The 22,089-nt window shown below is 45.1% G+C and overlaps 1 protein-coding gene across 1 annotated transcript; it reads right to left on the reverse strand.

The window, feature by feature from the left end:
- Window positions 1-1,115: 1,115 nt before the first annotated feature.
- LOC100437847 (cytochrome P450 4F2-like) lies at window positions 1,116-21,787 on the reverse strand. Its single transcript, XM_024237622.3, is given in 12 exon segments — window positions 1,116-1,333; window positions 2,226-2,302; window positions 2,491-2,555; window positions 2,651-2,782; window positions 9,069-9,075; window positions 10,796-10,929; window positions 11,130-11,196; window positions 12,933-13,203; window positions 13,852-13,973; window positions 18,084-18,211; window positions 18,309-18,362; window positions 21,661-21,787. Coding segments are annotated over 12 exon segments (1,377 nt in total). The 5' UTR covers window positions 21,785-21,787; the 3' UTR covers window positions 1,116-1,137.
- Between the last annotated feature and the right edge of the window lie 302 nt (window positions 21,788-22,089).

The following is a 22,089-nucleotide window of genomic DNA, read 5'->3' on the forward strand; positions in this document are numbered from 1 at the left end:
AGAACCAGCTGTCTTGAAAGACAACATGCTTTAATAGCCAGGCTTTCTGAGACAGGAAGTAATAATGGGCAGATTTGTTGAGCATTTACTGTGACCTGGCACTGCCCTGAGTCCTTTACACTTAGTCCTCTGGACAACCCTGAGGTAGGTAGTGTTGTCCCCATCATATGGTTAGGACACTGAAGCTCAGAGAGGGAAATTAGCTTGCCCAAGTCACACAGCAGAACTGAGATTTGAGCCCAAGCAGTCCAGTTCCAGATCCCATGCCTTTGGGTGATGTCTGCTTCCAATGGTCTGGCTTTGAATCTCAAGGGTCAAAAGGGATGGCTCTGACTCCAACCCCACCCCAAGATGGGCCAGGGAGACCTGTGCTGGGAATGGAGAAGGAACCTAGAGATGAAAGGGTGGGGACCTGTCATCCCACTGACACTCTTATGAGAGTGCCTGGCACACAGTGGGGGAGGGAATGGTGGGAGGGGGCTCTGGTAACACCTGTTGACCAGGCTGCCTGGGCAGCATCAGGGAGCCCAGGAGAGAAAAGGAGGGGGCTCCCTGAAGGTAGGCGATGGGGGCTACAGAGGAAAGCAACTAGAAGGGCAGACACAGCAACGGGACATTGGCAAGGAAAGGAACTAAAAATTCTGAAGTGCCAGCCAGGGCAGAAGATGCACCCCTCTTTCCCTGTGTTCCGGGCTGGCCAAGGACCTCTGTCCTGGGGGCACCAGCAGCCCAGATGAATGAATCTACCTCTACAGGTTCTTCTTCCTTACTCAGAGCCTCAGTCTTTCTCCTTAAATGCCTTTTTAACCCTGGTCCTTCTGCTCAAATACCTCCCGTAGCTCCCTATTGCCCACTGAATAAACTCCATAGTTGGCCTCCAGGAGAACCTGTCACCGGAGTGTAGGTCTCGTGTTCAGCCAGGGAGGTAGTCAGGGTGTTGCTCTCAGAGACGCCCCCCTGCCCTGATCCCCTGCCTCCCACTGACCCAGCCCACCTCTGAATCCTCACAGTCCCCAAGCACCCCGTGATGGTTCTGGGTGAGACTCAGGCAGAGGGGACAGCACAGTTTTATTCATGGGAATCTGCAAAGGTGTGGGTGGGTGGGTTGGGTGGGGTCCAAGGCCAAGTGGCTATGGGTCACTGTGGGTCCACGCTCAGGGGCTCCACCCACAGCCAAAGTCCGCCCTCTGCATACATGATGACCTCCGGCTTCCTGCAGGGCTCCGTGTGGTCCGGACAGACACGGAAGCACAGCAGCGTGAGTGCCAGGACCACCTTCATCTCAGCCATTGCAAACGCCTGCGCAATGCAGTTCCTGGTGCGGGGGAAGGGACTCTGACTGCACCCAGGACCCCGCATCCCAGCCCCATCCCTGGCCCCAGACCCTGAATCAGGCACACACAACTCTGAGTTTTTACACTTAGTCCTCTGGACAACCCTGAGGTAGGTAGTGTTGTCACCATTATATGGTTGGGAAACTGAAGCTCAGAGAGGGGAATTAACTTGCCCAAGTCACACAGCAGAGCTGAGGCTTGAGCCCAAGCAATCTGATCCAGATCCCATGCCTTTGGGGTGGTGTTTGCATCCAGTGGTCTGGCTTTGAATCTCAAGGGTCAAAAGGGATGGCCCAAGATGGGCCAGGGTGGGCTGTGCTGGGAATGGAGGAGGAACCTGTAGGTGAAAGAGTGGGGATTCGCCCTCCCCGTGACACTCTTGGGAGAGCGCGAAGTTGGGGAGGGTGGGGGTGGTCTCAGAAAGCATCTGTTGACCAGGTTGTCTGGGTAGCATCGGGGGACCCAGAATAGAAAGGGAGGGGGCTCCCTGAAGGCAGGGGAAGTGGGTCACAGAGAACGCCAGCCAGGAGGGGCAGACAGAGCAGTGGCACGTTTGCAAGGAAGGGAACTAAAGATTCCAAAAAGCCAGCCAGGGAGGGGCAGAGAAGGGAGCTAACTGTGCCTGGGACCCCCATATGGACTTGCATATCCCTGGAGCCTGGCCCAGACGCCAGCCCCAACTGAGACAAGCAGATGGGGGTGGGGGTTCTGAGCATATCACAGACCATTCTTGGAACTACCCAAACCTGTTCTATGGACCTTTGCCCATAAACTCCAGAGGAGGAAAGGAAAGGAAATCTGGAACTGGGACCATCTGCAACATCCTCGGTTTTCAACCCCCGCACCCATCACCCCATCCCTGCCTCAGACACAGGCCACCCTTATCTGGACCCTGCTGAGAAGGTAATAAAAGCCAGAGGTGACCTCTCCTTGCTATTCTCTGGGTCGAAGCGGAAGGGGTCATAGACCTGGAGGTGAGACCAAGAAGGGTTGCTGGATTAGTCTCCCAGGTCCACCAGCCTTGGAGAGACAGATAGTTGTGTGTGTCTTGGAGGGAGGTGATGTTGGATTATCTTAGTCAAAACCCTGCCCCCTCCTCTACGACCCCTAGAATGGACCTTAAAAAGTAGGCGGGGGGGTATTGGGGAGGCAGCACCTCAGGGTTCGGCCACACAGTTGGGTTGTGGTGAGTTTCAAAAATACTGATGAGACAGACAACACCTGTAGGAGAGAAGGGGGCAGTCAGGACAAGGCCTCCCTGCCTGAGAGGCCCCTTTTCCTACCCAGGAGGCTCCTCCCTATGAGGCTGTGGGCACCTTTGGGGATGACTCGGCCGTCTGGGAGCACAATGTCCTGGGTGCAGCGTCGGGAGATGACCGGGGCTGGGGGATGCAGCCGCAGGCTCTCCTTGAAGCTCATGGTCAGGAAGGGCAGCTGGGCCAAGTCATCTCTAAAAAAACATCCAGCCCCAATCATTACCAAGGTAGCAAAGACACAACTCTCCAGTTCTCTGTTTGCAAGTGAGACCTTTTCTCCCTGTAATGAACTCCACATGGAACAAAGAGAGTATGTAATTTGAAATGTGGGGGGTAAATGTATCATTTTGGCAGATGGTGATTCTGAGTTTTTTAATAGAGTTTAAAATTTGCTTAGATATCTTAGGCATATTTTGTTAAATCCACTCCTAGATACTTTTGTTGCTATGGAAAAATGTGTCACTTTTTATTTATTTGGGTTCAAGGAAATTTATAAATTCATTTGGAATATAGAGATTTCATATTTCTTGTTAAATTTAATCCAGGTATTTTACATTATTATTATTGGCATCTTTTCTTTTATGCTCTTTTCCAGCTGGTTGTTATTTCTACCAAGAAAGACTAATGAATGCATGTTAATTGTGTGCCCAATGAACACAGTACGTGCTAAAAATGGTGTCTCATATCAATAGCAACATTATTGATCATTTAATAAAAGCTCTTGGGATAACTGGGGAACTGCCTGGAAAAAAAGTAAACTTAACCTTGTTCCCATGTCTTATAACAAGATAATATCCAGATGAATCAAGTATTTAAAAAAAATTTTTAAAGAATCTTAAAAGCTGTAGGAGAAACCATGGGAATATTATTTTATACTTCCAGATTAAGAAAACCTTATTTTCACACAGGTCCCAGGAGATATACAAGAAGGGAGCAATATGCACTTAAATGAGAAAAGGACCGGGAGTGGTGGCTCAAGCCTGTAATCCCAGCACTTTGGGAGGCCAAGGCGCGTGGATCACAAGGTCAGGAGTTTGAGACCAGGCTGGCCAATATGGTGAAACCTCATCTCTACTAAAAATGCAAAAATTAGCTGGGTGTGGTGGCCTATGCCTGTAGTCCCAGCTGCTTGGGAGACTGAGGCAGGAGAATTGCTTGAACCTGGGAGGTGGAGGTTGCAGTGAGCCAAGCCCCTGCCACTGCACTTCAGCCTGGGCAACAGAGTAAGATTCTGTCTCAAAAAAAAAAAAGAGAAAAGATACAAAGCAGTCCATGCAGTGTATAGTACTTTACTATGGAATTTTTTAAAGATGCTAAAAGTAGCTCTGGAAAAAATACATAAAAATATAATAACTTAGACAATCTGTGTGTGTGTGGAATTTGGGTGGTTTTGGCCACTGGGGTAAGTAAACTTTATAGATTTTGAACCAGTTAAGTGTATTGGTATTAAAAATTTAAATAGCCACACAAGAGGAAGAAATGTCAAGAAAAAGAATTCAGCTCCCTTACTGGGTCATCAGTGTTTATAAAAGTTTTCTAGTAGATTCTCTTGTTTCTTTTAAGTACAGAATCAGAATCACTGTCTGCCAAAATGATACATTTACCCCCACGTTTCGAATTACATACTCTCTTTTTTCCTTGTCTAATTGCATTTGCTAGTATCTCTAGTGCAATGATGAATACAAGCAAAACACTGAATGTATATTTTGTTTCTTATTCATTTGGATTATGAGTTTGCTCTCTTGCCACAAAGAATACTTATTTTTATGCAAATTCATTTTCTTTTTTTTTACAGTTGGCATTTTGATTTTTTAAAATATGTCTTTTTAAACTACCAGGTTAAATTTTCTTTGGAAACTTTCTTTTTTTTTTCTAGTTTTCTAATCCTCAAACATTTGTTCCACATGGAGTTTGTTACAGGGAGACTAAATGGATATCCATTCCACACACTAGGGTAGAATGTGTCACTGCTGTGTGAAGTAACCCATTTTCCACATATCAATCATATATCCAAGTCAACCAATAAAATATATTCAAATCAAGTTTAAAAATCTATCTGATTTTTTGAGGAAGTTGATAAACATACTCTAATTTTTTTCTGAAAAATAAAAGATCACGAAGAGCTAGGTCAATCTGAAAATAAAATTTAAAGAGAGGGAAGTCATTCCACCCAATATTACAAACTACTACAGGCTGGGCACGGTGGCTCATGCTTGTAATCACAGCATTTTGGGAGGTCAAGACAGGAGGATCACTTGAGACCAGGAGTTTAATACAAGCTTGGGAAACAAAGCGAGACCCCAACTTGACAAAATAATTTTTTTAAAATTAGCCAGATGTGGTGGTGCAGGCCTGTAGTCCAAGCTACTCAGGAGGCTGAGATGGACTGCTTAAGCCCAGGTATTCGAGGCTGCAGTGAGCTATGATTGCACCACTGCACTCTAGCCTGGGCAGCAGAGAGAGACTCTGTCTCCAAAAAAGAAAAAATAATGTTAAAAGAACAATTACAAAGTCAGACGAATACAAGCAGTGTGGCACCATTGCAAAAATAAGAAAATAGACTCATGAAACAGAATGGAGAACTCAGAGACAGACGCATGAATAAGCTAAAATGTCACATCTGGTAAAGGGAGTCCCCTAAAACTCTTGGAGAAATGGTTGGATTTTCTGGCTGTAGAAGAAAAAAAGTGGAGGAATTTAACTTCATAGAAATTCATCAAAAGTATACTCCAAAAGTTAAAAGGCAATATTTTGTAACAAAACAGAGAAAACGAGATTAATTTTAATACACATTTGTAAAAGTAAATATTTTTAAAGAATCCAAAGAAAAAGAGCAAAAAATAAGAAAACCACTTCCATAAAAAGAAAACAACCTATCAAGATGTGCAAGAGATGTTCAATCTCACTCTTAATTAGGGAAATGTTCATTAAAAGTAGAAATTTAAAGATTGACAAAGATTTGAAATTCAATAGTACAACACTACTTTTGGTAAAGTTACTGGAAAGCCTGTGCCATCAAATCAGCTAATAGAAATGGACTTTCTATCATAATTGAAATCGTACAGTGCAAATGGTCTTTGATTCTTCAATTTCACTTCACAGAATTTGTCCTGCAGAGATGTCTACACTTGTAAGCAAAGGTCACTGTACACACATGCCGACTGCCTATGGAAACCTTTACATAAGTGTCCAATATAGGAATGAGCTGAATAAAATATGAAATACGCAGAAAAAAATAGCTGTAAGACACACTGCTGAGTGACAAAAACAAGTTATAAAATGTGTAGATATGTATATGCAAAAGGGAAAAAGTATATAGATGTATATGAATATTGATGACTCATAGATAATTCATAGATAGAAGATACATTGTAGATGATGATGTTTGATAGACGAAACAGAGGAGAGAGAGAGATAAACAGACAATTGTATGGCTCTAGAGACCCATTTGGAGAAAGGGAGGGGATTAAGTGGGATAGGATTGTCAAGGATAATCCTTGTCTTATCTGTAATATCCCATTTGGTGCAAGAAGAACTTGTTCTCGTCATTGTTTTTGTAAATTAATGCTCATTTTCCATATGGTATATATACACAATGGAATATCATTCAGCCTTAAAAACACACAAAAAAATATATATCATTTGCCACAACACAGAAGAACCTGGAGGACCTTATGCTAAGTGAAGTAAGACAGGCACAGAAAGACAAACGTGCATGATCTTACTTATCTGAAATAAGTAAAACTTGATCTAAAGTAGTCAAGCTCATAGAAGCAGAGAGTAGAACAGTGGTTACTGGAGGCCAGGGCTGAAGGGAAGGGAGAGGAAATGGTGAGATGTTGGTTAAAGAGTACAAGTTTCAGTTAAAGAGGAATAAGTTCAGATCTATTGGACACAGCATGGTGACTTTAGTTAACAATGTATTGTATTACCTAAAAATGGTTAAAAAAAAAAAATTCAAATGTTCTTACCACAAATATGATAAGTAAATGAGGTGGTGGGTGAGTTCAGTACCTTGATTTAATTACTATAGATTGTATATATATATATGTCATAATATCACACTCTATAAATATATATAAATAAAATTTCTCAATTAAAAGTAAAAAACAAATTTAAAAAAAAACTCATTTCCAAAAACTTGTTAATTGAGAAAATTTTTTTAAAGCTCAAATATATATATAGGTTGTTTTTGTTTCTTTTTTTTTTTTTTTTTTTGAGACAGAGTCTCATTCTGTTACCCAGGCTGGAGTGCAGTGGCATGATCTCAACTCACTGAAATCTCCACCTCCCAAGTTCAAGCAATTCTCACGCCTCAACCTCCTGAATAGCTGGGACTACAGGCATGTGCCAACACGCCTGGCTAATTTTTTCTATTTTTAGTAGAGACGTGGTTTCACTGTGTTGGCCAGGCTGGTCTCGAACTCCTGGCCTAAAGTGATCTGCTCTCCTCAGCCTCCCAAAGTGCTGAGATTACAAACAGGAGCCACCATGCCTGGCCTCAGAGATATATTGGTAATGCGCAGACCTGTGTGTATTTTATCTACTTTTATTTATACAGAAAAGGGGAGTGTGCGTTTATATAAATGTGGGCATCAGGATAGCCATTCTCTAGAAGAATGCACAGAAAACTATTGACCACAGTCAACGCTAGGGTGGAGCTTAATAGGGAAGTTCATTTTTATCATAAACTCTTTTGGACACTTCTTTTTTAACCATGTGCATAATTTTGCTTGAAATCTTGGTTTGATACTCCAGAATATTGATCTGGGCAAAGATTTTCTGTGTAACATCTCAAAAATACAGGCAAAGAAAAAGCAAAAATAGACAAATGGGATTATATCAAGCTAAAAAGCTTCTGTACAGCAAAGGAAACAATTAACAAAGTAAAGGAACAAGCTATAGAGTGGCAGAAATTATTTCCAAACTATCCATTTAACAAGAGATTAAAAACTAGAATATAAAAGGAGTTCAAACAACTCAATAGTAAAGAAAAAAAACAACAACAAATCATATAATTTAAAAATGGGCAAAAGATCTGAGTAGACATTTCTCAAAAGATGACATACGAATGGCCAACAGGTAGATGGAAAAAATGTTCAATGTCACTAATCGTCATAAGACATGCAAATTAAAACCACAAGGAGATATCATCTAACCCAGTTAAAATGTCTTTTGTCAAAAAGGCAATAATAGATGCTGGTGAGGATATGGAGAAAGGGGAACTCTCACATACTGTGGGAATATAAATTAGTACAGCCACTGCAGAGAACAGCATGGAGGTTCCTCAAAAAAACTAAAACTAGAACTACCATATAACCCAGAAATTTCACTACTGCCTATATATCCAAAAGAAAGAAAATCAATATATTGAAAATATGCCTGCACTCCCATGTTAATTGCAACACTATTCACAACAGCCAAAATATGGAATCGAGCTAAGTGCCCATCAGTGAATGAATGGGTAAAGAAAATGTGGCATATCTACACAATGGAATACTATTCAGCCATTAAAAAGGCTGAAATTTTGTTCTTTGCAGCAACATGGATGAAACTGAAGGTCATTGTGGTAAGACAAATAAGCCAAGCACAGAAAGACAAATATTGCATGGTGTCACTCATATGCAGGAGCTGAAAAAAAATGGATCTCATGAAAATAGAAAGTAGATTGGTAGAGGGAAGGGGGGATGAGGAGATGTTGATTAATGGGTACAAATGTATGGTTTGACAGGAGAAATAAAAACTGCTCAAGCTGGGCACAGTGGCTCACGCCTGTAATTGTAGCACTTTGAGAGGCTTAGGTAGGCAGATCACCTGAGGTCAGGAGTTCGAGACCAGCCTGGCCAACATAGTGAATCCATGTCTCTACTAAAAATACAAAAATTAGCTGGGCATGGTGGTGGCACATGCCTGTAGTCCCAGCTACTCAGGAGGTTGAGGCATGAGAATCGCTTGAACCCGGGAGGCGGAAGTTGCAGTGAGCTGAGATCACGCCAGTGGACACCAGTCTGGGCAACAAGAGTAAAACTCCATCTCAAAAAAAAAAAAAAAAAAAACAGTACTCGACAGATCAGTGGGGTGACTATAGTTTGATAGTTTGCTGGTCCTCTCCAGTACACCCTCCACAGTAGCCTGAGAAAGATCTTCCTGGTACCAGCTCTGACCTTTCCCTCCCCTCCTTAAAAGCGTCCCTTGGCTCCCCATTGCCCTTGCGTAAAAGCCAAAGTCATTAACATTTTCCCCAAGGCTTCCATAGCCAGCCCCTGCTGCCATCTCCAGTTTCATCATCTCATTATGACCTAATATCTCCCTCTCTCTCTCCTCCTTCTCTCTGCTCCTTTCTCTCAACCCAGGAGATCTTACTGAGCCACTGTACCCCAACTGCACCCAAATATCTACTGACCATCATTCAGGTCAGGTCAGTGTCTCAACCGAGACACTTTCTATACCCCCGAGTCATGCTTCTCTTACTGTAAACCCCATCCCTGCCCATGTGGGGCAGGGACCGCTCCCATGTGGGCGGGAAGCACCTGGAAAACAGGTCCCTGGGTTGTGTCCTTCCCAAGGTCTCCTGAGCACAGACAGGTAATGTGAAAAGAACTGGGGGTGGGAATACAGTGTGGGAGCATTTGCTGAATGAGGACCGGGTGGATGAACAATCCAGGTGTTCTGGACAATAAATGAATGATTTTTACTCTGAGGTCCCCGTCATGAATCCCTGGACTGGACATAAGGATGGGAATTAGGGAACAGAAGAGCAAACATTAAGGAAGTGAAAATGTTCAAAAAAATATTTCCTGGAGAAAAGGAAGGGTGTGACGTTCATTTGCAGAACGTGTGCTAAGTGGCATCATCTCCTCTCACTTATTGTCACTAATTCTCTCAGCAGTCCAGTCTTTCCTTTTTAATTTTCTTTCCCTTATTCCTTCAAATATTTATTTCTCTACCTTTTATATTAATCTATATCTAATATACTTGTTATCTACATGTTGCATCTCTCTCTCTCTCTGTCTCTGTCTCTCTCTCTCTTATTTTATTTATTTATTTATTTTTTATTTATTTTTGAGACAGAGTCTCACTCTGTCACCCAGGCTGGAGTGCAGTAACGTGATCTCAGCTCACTGCAACCTCCGCCCCCTGGGTTCAAGCGATTCTCCTGCCTCAGCCTCCTGAGTAGCTGGGATTACAGGCACCCGCCACCATGCCTGGCTAAATTTTTTGTAGTTTCAGTAGAGATGGGGTTTCACTATCTTGGCCAGGCTGGTCTTGAACTCCTGACCTCATGATCCACCTGCCTCAGGCTCCCAAAGTGCTGGGATTACAGACGTGAGCCACCGCGCCCAGCTGCATCTCTATTTCTATTTATTTCAATAGTTTGGGGGGTACAGGTGGTACATAGATAAGTTCTTTAGTGGTGATTTCTGAGGTTTTAGTGCACTCATTACCCAAGCAGCATACACTGTACCTAATATGTAATCTTTTCTCCCTAACCCCCTCTCATCCTTGTCCTTGAGTCCCCTAAGTCCATTATATCATCCTTATGCCTGTGAGTAGCATACATTGAACCCAATATGTAGTTTTTTGTCCCTCACCCCCTCCCACCTTCCCTCTTCTGAGTCTCCAGTGCCCATTAAACCACTCTGTATGCCTTTACATACCCATAGCTTAGCTCCCACTTATAAGTGAGAACATATGACATGTGGTTTTCCATTCCTGAGTTGCTTCACTTAGAATAATGGCCTCCAGCTCCAGCCAAGTTGCTGCAAAGCCATATTTCATTCTGTTTGATGGCTGAGTGGTACTCCATGGTGTACATATACCACATTTTCTATATCCACTCATTGGTTGATGGGTACTTAGGTTGGTTTCATATTTTTGCAAATACAAATTGCGCTGCTAAAAACATGTGTGTACATGTGTCTTTTTCATATAATGACTTCTTTTTGGAGGGTAGATACCCAGTAGAGGGATTGCTGGATCAACTGGTAGTTATAATTTTAGTTCTTTAAGGAATAGTAGCCCAGGTCTTTCTGTCCTAGCAGCCTGCAATCTTTCCCCTGCTAGCCAGGCTGGCCCTGCCTGTGGTCCTCTACTTCTATTCCCAGTAAGCAAAAGTGGCAGAATTGACAAAACAACTTCCCCACTTCCCACTTGGAGAGCACAGCCAATGAGAGGGCCTCAGGAACTGGCCAGAAGGACCTGCACTCATCATTCAATCTCTTTAGGCTCGTGGTCCTTCAGAAGCTTTTGCACCTCCTGCCAGCAGTGCTCCTGGTATTCTGGGTGCCTTGCAAGGTTGTATAGGACCCAGGAGAGGCCACTGGCCGTGGTGTCCTGACCTGAGAGGCAGCAAGACAGGCTTGAGTCTCTGGGCTGCTTCAGCACCAGAGGGTGGACAGTGTCCATGCATCTAGGTCCTCAGGAGGATGGTGGGGTTGGGGGGAGGATGGGCTGAATGGAGTGAGGCAGGGTTCATCTCCCACATCCCTGGAATGGAGAGGCCCCTGTCCCTACTGTAGTCCCACACTGGGACACTCACCCTCAAACATGAAGTTGTCAGCTTCTGCTCTTATTTCCTCATCAGACAACTCCTTCCAATCTTCATCCTGGTGAGAAGGCAAGACACACACACACACACACACACACACACACACACAATCACACTAGCTCTGAAGGATCCTCAGTCTAAAGTCAGACAATCTCTGAAGACCCCTCCTTCCAGAATCCCAAGCCCACCCTGCATGCCTAGATGTCTCTTGGTCACCATCACCAGAGCCCCCAACCCACAGGCTTCCTCCCTGGCCTCCTTGTCTCTTCTTTTGTCCCTAGTGGGAGGACTCAATGACCTATGAATATTTTCATATTTCTGCATGATGAGAACTTTCTGAGAAAAGTTTCCTGGCAACCTGGGTTACAGGATAATCGGCAATTTGCTTTGCAAGTTAGAGATTAAGGATTGCTCCAAAAATATTTGCTCACATTCTAGAGTGCTAAATCCATAGACTCTTATCTTATGTCCCCTGGAGATATTTGGGTTGTAAGTCTACAGACTATGGCATCTCACTAAAGAGGATTTGTTTATGCTCCAGAACAAAATACTTTCTCCTCCCTGTATCCCCCACCAGTCTGTCTCTTTCTTTCTCTTTCTCTCTCACTAGAGCAAAGAAATAGAAGATATGCCAAGACTCATAATGTAGGGCACCTCTCCTAGGGTGCAAACTCTGTTGCACATAAAGGTAAAAACATTGCATTCTCCTTGGAGGAATTTGATTTGGGAATGGAGAGCCAGTGCCACAATCCTACTCTGGCTGCTAGTATTGCTGTGAGCAATAAACGGGCTGCTCTGATCCAGGTGTTTAATGCATCTGTCACAATAGACATATACACAGAAAGACATAGGCATAGACACAGACACATAGACAAAGACAAGGGCATGGATATAGATATAGACAAAGACATAGGCATGGATATAGATACTGACAAAGACATAGGCATAGAGAAATATGTACACACAGAAATAGACAAAGGTAGACATAGAGAATAACATAGACATAGACATAAAAAAGACATAGGCATAGAGAAAGACATAGACAAACAATGACGAATACACAGATGTAAACAAAGACATCAACATAGACATAGTCATAGACAGACATAGACAAAGAGAAAGACACAGATATAGAAACAGACACAGGCACACAAATACACATAGACATAGACAAAGACTCAGACACAGAAAAAGGCAAAAAGATAGAGATAGACACAGATATACACATAGATATTGGCATGAACAAAGCTATAAACATAGACAGAGACGTAAACAAAAGCATAGACACAGAAAAGACACAAAGACGTAGACAAATACAGACCAAGACAAAGACATAGACATAGAAAAGACACAAAGACATAGACATAAAAAAGACATGGGCAAAGATATAGACATAAACACACAAAAAGGCAAAGATGCAGACATGGGCAAAGACAAAGACATAGTCATACAGACACATAGTCATACACAGACACAGACTCAGACATAGACAATGACATATACAGCACATAGACATAGATATAGATGTAGATGTATAGATAAAAATGTGACACACTGGCTTATTAACTTGTAAATAGAGTAAAATATCAGACTTGTCAGTTTCACACCTAGAGGTCCCCTGCTATTTGTGTCCCACTCAGTCATCTCTAAAACCTATCTCTGACCTGTCCCTCCCCTGCTCAAGCAATTTCCATTGCTCCCCAGTGCCCTCTGGATCACATCCAAGTTCTTTGATCTGACATTTGACATGAAGCTCCCTTCTACTTTTTGAATTCAGATCCCAGAGAACCCCACCTTGCTCAGCAGGAGCACATCAATGAAGTCCAAAGTCTTGGACTTGGCCTTTACTTGGTGGAAATAATCAACTCCCTGGCTAGTAAGGGTGTGGCGCTGCTCCTGGATGGTGGCTTCTGTGAAGTCATGCACCAGGCAGCAGGCCCTGCGGAAGCGCCATCCACTGGGGTTGAGATAGTACAGAAAGTCCATGTGCAGGAGGATATTCCGGTTTCTTTTTGCCACCAGGGAACTGAGCTCCAAGATGGTGGCAATATATTGACTGGGCTTCCTGCAGGATAAGGGCAGAAAGGAAGGCAACAACTTAACACACCTGAAGCCACAGGAGCATCTCCCACCAGCATCCAGGAGCTACCTTCTATCAGGAAACACAGTATCCAAAAACAGATGCCCCCACAGTTACAGAGTGAGGATCAGCCATGAGATTGACTCTCCAAACTCTCTTATCTCCCTGATTTCCATCTCTATGAGCTTCCTCCATGCCCCTGGGCACTCAGACCACAGCTTGAACATCATGTTCTTATTCTGTCTCCCCTGCCCCCAGTATAGAGTTCTGTCCCTTCTCCTTCCTGAAACTATCCACAAAGCTCAGACTTCCTGCTCTTCCAGCTGGTCCAAAGTCCATGCCCCACCCTAGTATCCTTGCATCCAATGTCAACTCCATGCAACATCTACATTACAGTCAGTCCCCCACAGAGCTCAGCTCTGACCATGCCCATCAGCTCAAATCCCTTCAAGGGCTCCCTAGAAACCTCATGATAACATTTATACCAGTCATTTAGACTATGACATAACTCCTCCAGGCACTTCTGGTTGCCCCGATGAGGCAGGCACTCAGGTTGCCCCGGTCAGTCTTCTCTCCCCAACCTACTCCTTTGGGTTCATGGCTCAAGTTCTCAGGCCACGGGCAAAGAGTCACTTCTGACAATGACTGTCAAAGCTGAAGACACATTTCTGCAGACTGTCCAAGGTCACAAGGCTGATGTGCTCAAACATGTCCAGATGGGCACCGTCTTCTGAGGCCAGGAGCTGCCACTTGGCCTAGCCAGAGAAGGAGGCACAGCTGGGGCTGGTCCCTAGCTCCTTTGAGTCCTTCCTCAAGCCCAACCATCAAGATGGACTTTCCCAAAGCCAACCTTTTTGTCTTCTCCCCAGGAACCCCTCCCCACGGAGGAACAGGTTATCTTGGGAACAAAAACTGTTACTATTAAGAGACGAAGACCCAAGACTGGGGTTCAGGAGAACTTGGATTCACGTTCCACCCTTGCATGCTGTTGGTCAACGCATTAACCTCCCTTCCCCTGTCAAATCTTCAGGAACAGTTGAGATCATGTAACTTGGTGCCACATCAACAAGATTAGAAATCCTGCTGCACTATTCCAACCTCAATTATTAGCTAGGTGAACTTGGGCAAGCTCCCTAATCTCTCAGACCCAGTTTCATCATCTACACTGGGGCAGAAATAATCTGTTGTTCACAGAGTTGTTAAAAGTAAATTAGTCAATATATACTTGCATCTTGGAGTGGAAACATGGCATTGTTTCTGGCCGATAGGGTGCGTACTCAACAAATGTTGGATTTCCTCACCTGCATTGTTATAAATTGATTACAAGAATTTATTACACTATCCCTATGCTGGGAGAGGTAGTCTTCCATGTGCCCTGAGTATCCTTTCTGGGTATGCCAAGAATGTAAGACACTGATATTCTTAACTGGAGCCATTTCTGAGAGTTGTGTTTGCAGAGAACAGCCTTGAGGGATGAGGTAATGACTCCCTTTTGACACTTATCAGGCTTGCTATAAAAGCAGATTTCCTAAGCCTACTGCTCCATCCCTGTTATGCGATATACTATGTCAGCAAGCATCAGTAGAAGCCCACCTGTGTTGCCCCATGGGATTTGGGTGGCTTGGGGAAAAAAGCAAACCAACAAGAAACACATGATCCTTGCTGTGCTATGAGTAATAAATCATGCTTTGTCTCTTACCCACAAATCTCATGTCTTCTGGCAGAATCCATGAAACCATAATAAGCTAACTTATCAATTTGCAACTTTTTAAAAAATTCTGGAGATGTCACAAAGCCCTTGCCCAAATTCTTCATTTGCCCCCCATATCCATACCCTTTGAAATGTGATTTTTTCAGTGACTTCCATTAAGAGATTGAGCATTTTTTACTCCCCATCACTTTTTGATTCTCTGTTGGACTTTTGGCTTTCTCTGACAAAATACAATGTGAAATTGATGAGGTAATAACTAATGAATCTAACCTGCCTTGTCTCACTCCCCGGAACCCTGTCTGCCATGTGAACCATGGGGTGCCTTCTGGAGGGATAGAATCCCTGGAGGAAAGTCCAGGAATCCCAGCTGAGGACATCTGTGTCAATTTGAAGCCAGACAAAACCCAAACACTTGAGAGAACTGAGCCAAGACCAGCAAAGCTGCCTACCTGACCCACAGCTGCTCATGTGCCATGAATATCACTTGCACATCCTGAAGAACCCACTGATATGGTTTGGCTGTGTCCTCACCCAAATCTCATCTTGAATTATAGTTCTCATAATCCCTATTTGTCGTGGGAGATACCTGGTGGGAGGCAATTTAATCCTGGTGGTGGTTACCTTCATGGTGTTCTCATGGTAGTGAGGGAGTTCTCACAAGATCTGATGGTTTTATAAGGAGCTTTTCCCCCTTTTGCTCAGCACTTCCTCTTGCTGCTGCCATGTGAAGAAGGAGGTGTTTGCTTCCCCTTCCACCATGATTGTAAGTTTCCTGAGGCCTTTCCAGCCCTGCAGAACTGTAAGTCAATTGAAACTCTTTCTTTTATAAATTACCCAGTCTTGGGTATGTCTTTATTAGCAGCATGAGAATGGACTAATATAGTAAATTGGTAGAGTGAGTTGCTGCTGTAAAGATACCCAAAAATGTAGAAGTGACTTTGAAACTGGGTAACAGGCAGAGATTGGAACAGTTTGCAGGGCTCAGAAGAAGACAGGAAGATGTGGGAAAGTTTAGAACTTCCTAGAGACTTGTTGAATGGCTTTGACCAAAATGCTGATAGTGATATGGACAATGAAGTCCAGGCTGAGGTGGTCTCAGATGGAGGTAAGGAAGTTGTTGAGAACTGGAATAAAGGTGATTCTTGCTATGCTTTAGCAAGGAGATTGACAGCACTTTGCTTCTGCCCTAGAGATCTGTGAAATTTTGAACTTGAGAGACATGATTTAGGGTATCTGGCAGAAGAAATTTCTAAGCATCAAAGCATTCAAGAGGAAGTAGAGAATAAAAGTTTGAAAAATGTTCAGCCTGATGATGCAATAGAAAAGAAAAACCCATTTTCTGGGGAGAAATTCAAGCCTGCTGCAGAAATTCACAGAAGTAACAAGGAGCCAAATGTTAATCACCAAGACAATGGGGAAAATGACTCCAGGGCACGTCAGAGACCTTAGTGGCAGCCCCTCCCATCACAGGCCCAGAGTCCTAGGAGGAAAAAAAAAATGGTTACTTGGGCCAGGCCCAGGGTCCCTTTGCTGTGTGCAACCTAAGGACTTGGTGTCCTGCATCCCAGCTGCTCCAGCCATGGCAAGTGGCCAAGGTACAACTTGGGCCATGACTTCAGAGGGTGCAAGTCCCAAGCTTTGGCAGCTTCCAAGTAGTGTTGAGCCTGTGGGTGCACAGAAGTCAATAATTGAGGTTTAGGAACCTCGGCCTAGACTTCAGAGGATGTACAGAAATGCCTGATGTTCAGGCAGAAGTTTGCTGCAAGGGTGAGGCCCTCATGGAGAACCTCTGGTAGGGCCATATGGAAGGGAAATGTGGGGTGCAAGCCCCCACACATAGTCCCTACTGGGGCACTGCCTAGTGGAGCTGTGAGAAGAGGGCCACTCAAGATCCCAAAATGGTAGATCCACTGACAGCTTGCACTGTGCACCTGGAAAAGCAACTGACACTCAACACCAGCTTGTGAAAGCAGCTAGAAGGGGGCTTTTACCCTGAAAAGCCACAGGAGTGGAGCTGCCCAAGGCCATGGGAGCCCACCTCTTGTATCAGCATGACCTGAATGTGAGACATGGAGTCAAAGGAGTTCATTTTGGAACTTTAAGGTTTAATGACTGCCCTACTGCATTTTGGACTTGCATGGGGCTAGTAGCCCTTTTGTTTCGGACAAGTTCTCTCATTTGGAATGGTGTATTTACCCAATGTCTGTACCCCCATTGTATCTAGGAAGTAACTAACTTGTTTTTGATTCTACAGGCTCATAGGCGGAAAGGAATTGCCTCATCTCAGATGAAACTTTACACTGTGGACTTTTGAGTTAATGCTGAGATGAATTAAGACTTTGAGGGACTGTTTGGAAGGCGTGATTGGTGTTGAAGTGTGAGGACATGAGATTTAGGAGGGGGCAGGGATAGAAGATGTGGTTTGGCTGTGTCCCCACCCAAATCTCATATTCAATTGTAGCTCCCATAATTCCCAAGTGTCATGGAAGGGACCAAGTGGGAGATAATTGAATCATGGGGGTGAGTCTTTCCTATGCTGTTCTCATGATAGTGAATAAGCCTCTCAAGATCTGATGGTTTTATAAAGGGGAAGTTCCCCTGCATACACTCTCTTGCCTGCCACCACATAAGACATGACTTTGCTTCTCATTCACCTTTCACCATGATAGTGAAGCCTCCCCATCCATGTGGAACTATGAGCCAATTAAACCTCTTTCCTTTATAAAGTACCCAGTCTCAGGTATGTCCTTATTAGCAGCATGAGAACAGACTAATATACCAGCCACCTGTCTCATAGACTTGTTAGCCATCATAAAACCTTATTGTTTTAAATCAATGAGTTTTCAAGTGGTTTCTTACTCAGCAACAGCTACTATACAATCGTCATCATGACCCTCTTGAGTTTACAAGAGGAAACATAGAAACAGACACTTTCTGGGCACCTACTATGCACCAGGGACATGACTCCATTACATCACCTTGACCACCTTTTAAGTAGGGATGATTATCCCCATTTTACAGCTGAGGAAACCAAGGCTCAGAGAGGAAAAGCAATGCTGAATGCCACCCAGCAGAGCCAAAATTCCAGACCAGATCTCTCTGTGGTGCCTCCACCCCAAGGCTGCAGTTGGAACTCTGGGTTCAAAGAATTCACATGCATGATATTCACACTGTCAGTGAAAATCTTCATATGGGGCTTCAGGATGTTGAAATGGAAGGCGAGCATCAGCATCCGATGGTGGCGGCTCCATTTGTCACTGGCATTTACCAGGAGCCCATCCCCTAGTAGAGGCAGCCAAGGGTCGTGGGAAAGGGTATCTCCCTCTTCTTACCCATCCCCCAGGGTTTTTCCCACCCTTTTTCACCTACAGGTACTTACCCAGCCAGGGCTTCAGGAGCTTGTAGAAGGCCTCGTCTTTTGGTGCAATGGTGACTGACATGAATGAGGATCATCAGAAACCATGGAGAAGGGTGAGGGAGGGACTTTGGGTGTGGGGTGAGGCTCCAAGCCAGAGACCACACTTACCCCCTCAAAGCACAGCATAGTAGGAAGGGGGCCAAGGCCAGAAAAAGAAAGGTGGATAGGGAGGGGGAACGGAGACCAGACCAAGCAGCAGCAGAGTAGAGCAATAATGCAGTTTAATGTGGCACAGCACACCCCAGCACGCTTTCACATGGCTGCTACATAGTGTGACATGTTCTGCAACACCTGAGCATAGCTCATCGCTCCACAAAATGCCTTTACAGGGACCTAGGACACTCTCTCTGCCTCAGCACTCTCTGCCTTCTCCAGACATACACCTGGAACATGTGACACGGCCCCGATATGTGTTAACATGTCCTGACATGGTCACAAAATACATAACTAGCCATAGCATGATACACTATGCTCTAACAAGGATCTTAGACACTCTGAAATGACGTTAGCATGCCCTATAGGCAGGCCTCAGTTAGGATTCGGATTTAAATATGGTCCCTTTCATATCCCAGAAATAGCCCATGTCTGGTCCCAAATGATCTGTAATCACGACTCAAATATACCCTGAAGCCTGTCTCAAACAATACTCAAACAATGTCTCAGAATGTTTACAAAGAGACCCTGGGTCCCAGACATGAGGCACATCCCAAACATGGCCCAGATGTCACCAGCAGAAGAAAAAGACTATCTCAAACAGAATCTCAGAAAGAACCAGACAGACCCCAAATACCCCAAATACTCTTGGCCACAGCTAAGCCCTAGACATAACCATCTCCATATGATCCCAGGGATAAACATATAGCAGGTGCAAACAGGTATGGCATATGCCAGGTGTAACCAGGCCCCAGGTGTAAATATACACATGACAAGACGTGGCCACAGAGAAGTTGTGGCCATACAGCAGCCGCTGTCACACAGACACGCCCCAGTCACAAGCAGACAGAATTAGAGGTAAAAAAGGTGGAAATCTAGGGGAAACGGAGGCAGTGACATCTCCACCACAGCCCCTCCTGTCTGCACATCGGTCTCCCAACCAGCTGGAGGCAGCACAAAGACCCCAGCTGTGGGCAAGCTTGGCCAGTGCAATGTCTACCTGGAGCAAAGAGCACAGGCTTGATGCAGGTGGGGAGGAAGATGTGGATGACTGCCTGCCAGGGCCCCACCCATCAGCAGCACATATCCCCAAAGGTGCACACCAGGCTTTGTGTGTATAGGAGACCTTCCTCTGAGCTGCGAATCTGGAGAAAAACACACAGGACTCAATTCATGCTCTCCTAGGCTGTGAGAGAAATGAATCTGCAAGGAAGCACCCAGACCCAAGCTCTGGGAATTCCATGCAGCATCTCACCATCCTTTCTGTACTGAGCCTCCTCCTGGGCTTCCTCCAACATCCTCTATACATGATTCTCCAGATTCTTTGGGTACAGGGACAGAGAAGGTCTTTCCCCTTGTGGATCCCAAACACCACGTTCCCTGGGTTCTCCTCCACCTCATTTTCCAGATGAAGAGAATGAGGCTCTGAATGATAAAGTCACTTGCCCACAGTCCCAGACCATGGCAAGCATGAGGCCTGAGCTTGGGTCTGTCGGCACCCATGGCCTGAGAACTTAACCATCAAACTTCTTTGTGCTCCTGTATGAGTCCATTTTCACATTGCTATGAGGAAATACCCAAAACTGGGTAATTTACTAAGAAAAAGAGGTTTAATGGACTCACAGTTCCACAGAGCTGGGGAGGCCTCACAATCATGGCGGAAGGTGAAGGAGGAATAAAGGCACGTCTTACATGGCAGCAGGCAAGTGAGTGTGTGGAGGGGAGCTGCCTTTACAAAACCATCAGATCTCATGAGACTTATTAACTATCATAAGAATAGCACAGGGAAAAACCTGCCCCAATGATTCAATTACCTCCTACTGGGTCCTTCCCATGACATGTGGGGATTATGAGGTCTACAATTCAAGATAAGATTTGTGTGGGGACACAGCCAAACCATATCAACCCCAAAACAGTAGCTTTGGAAGCCTCATGCCTGCCAAGACGGGCAATCAGAGACATAGAAATTGGATGAAAAATTGGTCCTGTGACCGAGTCCAGGACAAGTAAATCGTGGGCCACTTCTGGGAACTCTGGGGGAAAGATGGGCTTTCCCATAGGAACTGAGCTTCTGGGACTCATTGTTGATGTCACAAGGAGAAAGCTGCCTTGAAAGAAAAAGTGATGTAGAGATCACTAAAACCGAGAGAGAGAGAGAGACGTTCCCAATGACATTGTGAGACCTGGATCCAGCCTGGTTACTGCAGACCCTGAAGGCCACCCCTCCCCAGACACTGCAGCCAATAGATTCTCTTTATTTGCTTAGATCACACCGGTTGAGTTTCCACCACTCACAACTGAAAGAAACCTCAGCAGCCAGAGAGCCAGTACCTCCCCAGAGTCACTCAGCATGTTGGAGCCTGAGTCATGGTCTCTGTGGGACACTGCCCCTTCCCCTGCTCAGCCTGACCTGTCCAAAGATGGGAAAGGCAGAGGGCAAAGGTAGGGCTCCAGGCTGGGGTGGCGTCTCCTGCTGGAGATCCCTAGGGCCTGGAGCAAGAGGACAATGAGCATATAGTGGAAGAACCACAGGATGGGGTAGAAGGAACCGACCCACAGAGGTGAATGTCATGAAAATAGCAGTCCAAATCCTCCACCAACTGCATGTCCTCCTCATTGTTCTGGGCTTGGGGACATGTAAGGTGATGCCAGGCCTGGCAGAAGGTCTTGAATTCTAATGTTGCCCATTGCATCACTTCATCCCCCACTTTAAAACATTCCTACTCATTGTTAGAAACCCAGCTCCAGCAACTTCTCTTCCAGGAAGCCTTCCAGCCTGCCCCAGCAGAGACCATGTTCTCCTCTGGGCTGTCCCAGCCCATCTCCTTCTGGACCATTCCTGACCCCATGACTTTGGGGATGTCTCTGCCCAGATCCATCTCCTCAAGCTTGGGAGATCCTTCCAGGACAGAGCCTTGGGTTGAGGCCTCATGGGGCTCCAGTGGTGCACAGAACATCAGGGTGGTGGGGGGATGGCAGTAGTGGGAGGAGACACTGAGATAGGGGTTGGTGAATACATGAAGGAAAGAGAAGATGGCTAAGGGTGAAGCAAGAAGGAAGGGTCTGGATACTGTAGGGGCTGCACAGAAGCTTGGGGGAGGAGGGGCTTGCAGGCCTCAGATGCACCACAGCATTCACCACCAGGTGTTCCACATGGTACCTGAGGCATTGATGACAGACCGGATGATGTTGGGGTGGCACAACCTGATGATGGGAGTGATGGGGTTCATCCAGATCTTAAAGCCCTGGGGGTAGGTGGCCACCAGCTGAGTCAGAACTCTCATGCCCTCCTTCATGTGGGTGACCTGCAAGCAAGGCAGGGGCCTGTAATCCCAGCTACTCGGGATGCTGAGACACAAGAATCTCTTGAACCCAGGAGGCAGAGGTTGCTGTGAGCTGAGATCACGCTACTGCACTCCAGCCTGGGCGACACAGCAAGACTCCATCTCAAAAAAAAAAAGGAGGCCATCCTAGCACCATGCATGGAGTCCAGTTCTTTGGATAAGTATGCCACTGGGCAATGTAATGACCCTATAACTTGAGTCAGAACTCCTATAGCCATTTCTTTTTGTTCATGAACATATAGAAA

This window comes from Pongo abelii, chromosome 20 (assembly GCF_028885655.2).
Source record: "Pongo abelii isolate AG06213 chromosome 20, NHGRI_mPonAbe1-v2.0_pri, whole genome shotgun sequence".
In the NCBI taxonomy this organism is placed as follows: Eukaryota; Metazoa; Chordata; class Mammalia; order Primates; family Hominidae; genus Pongo; species Pongo abelii.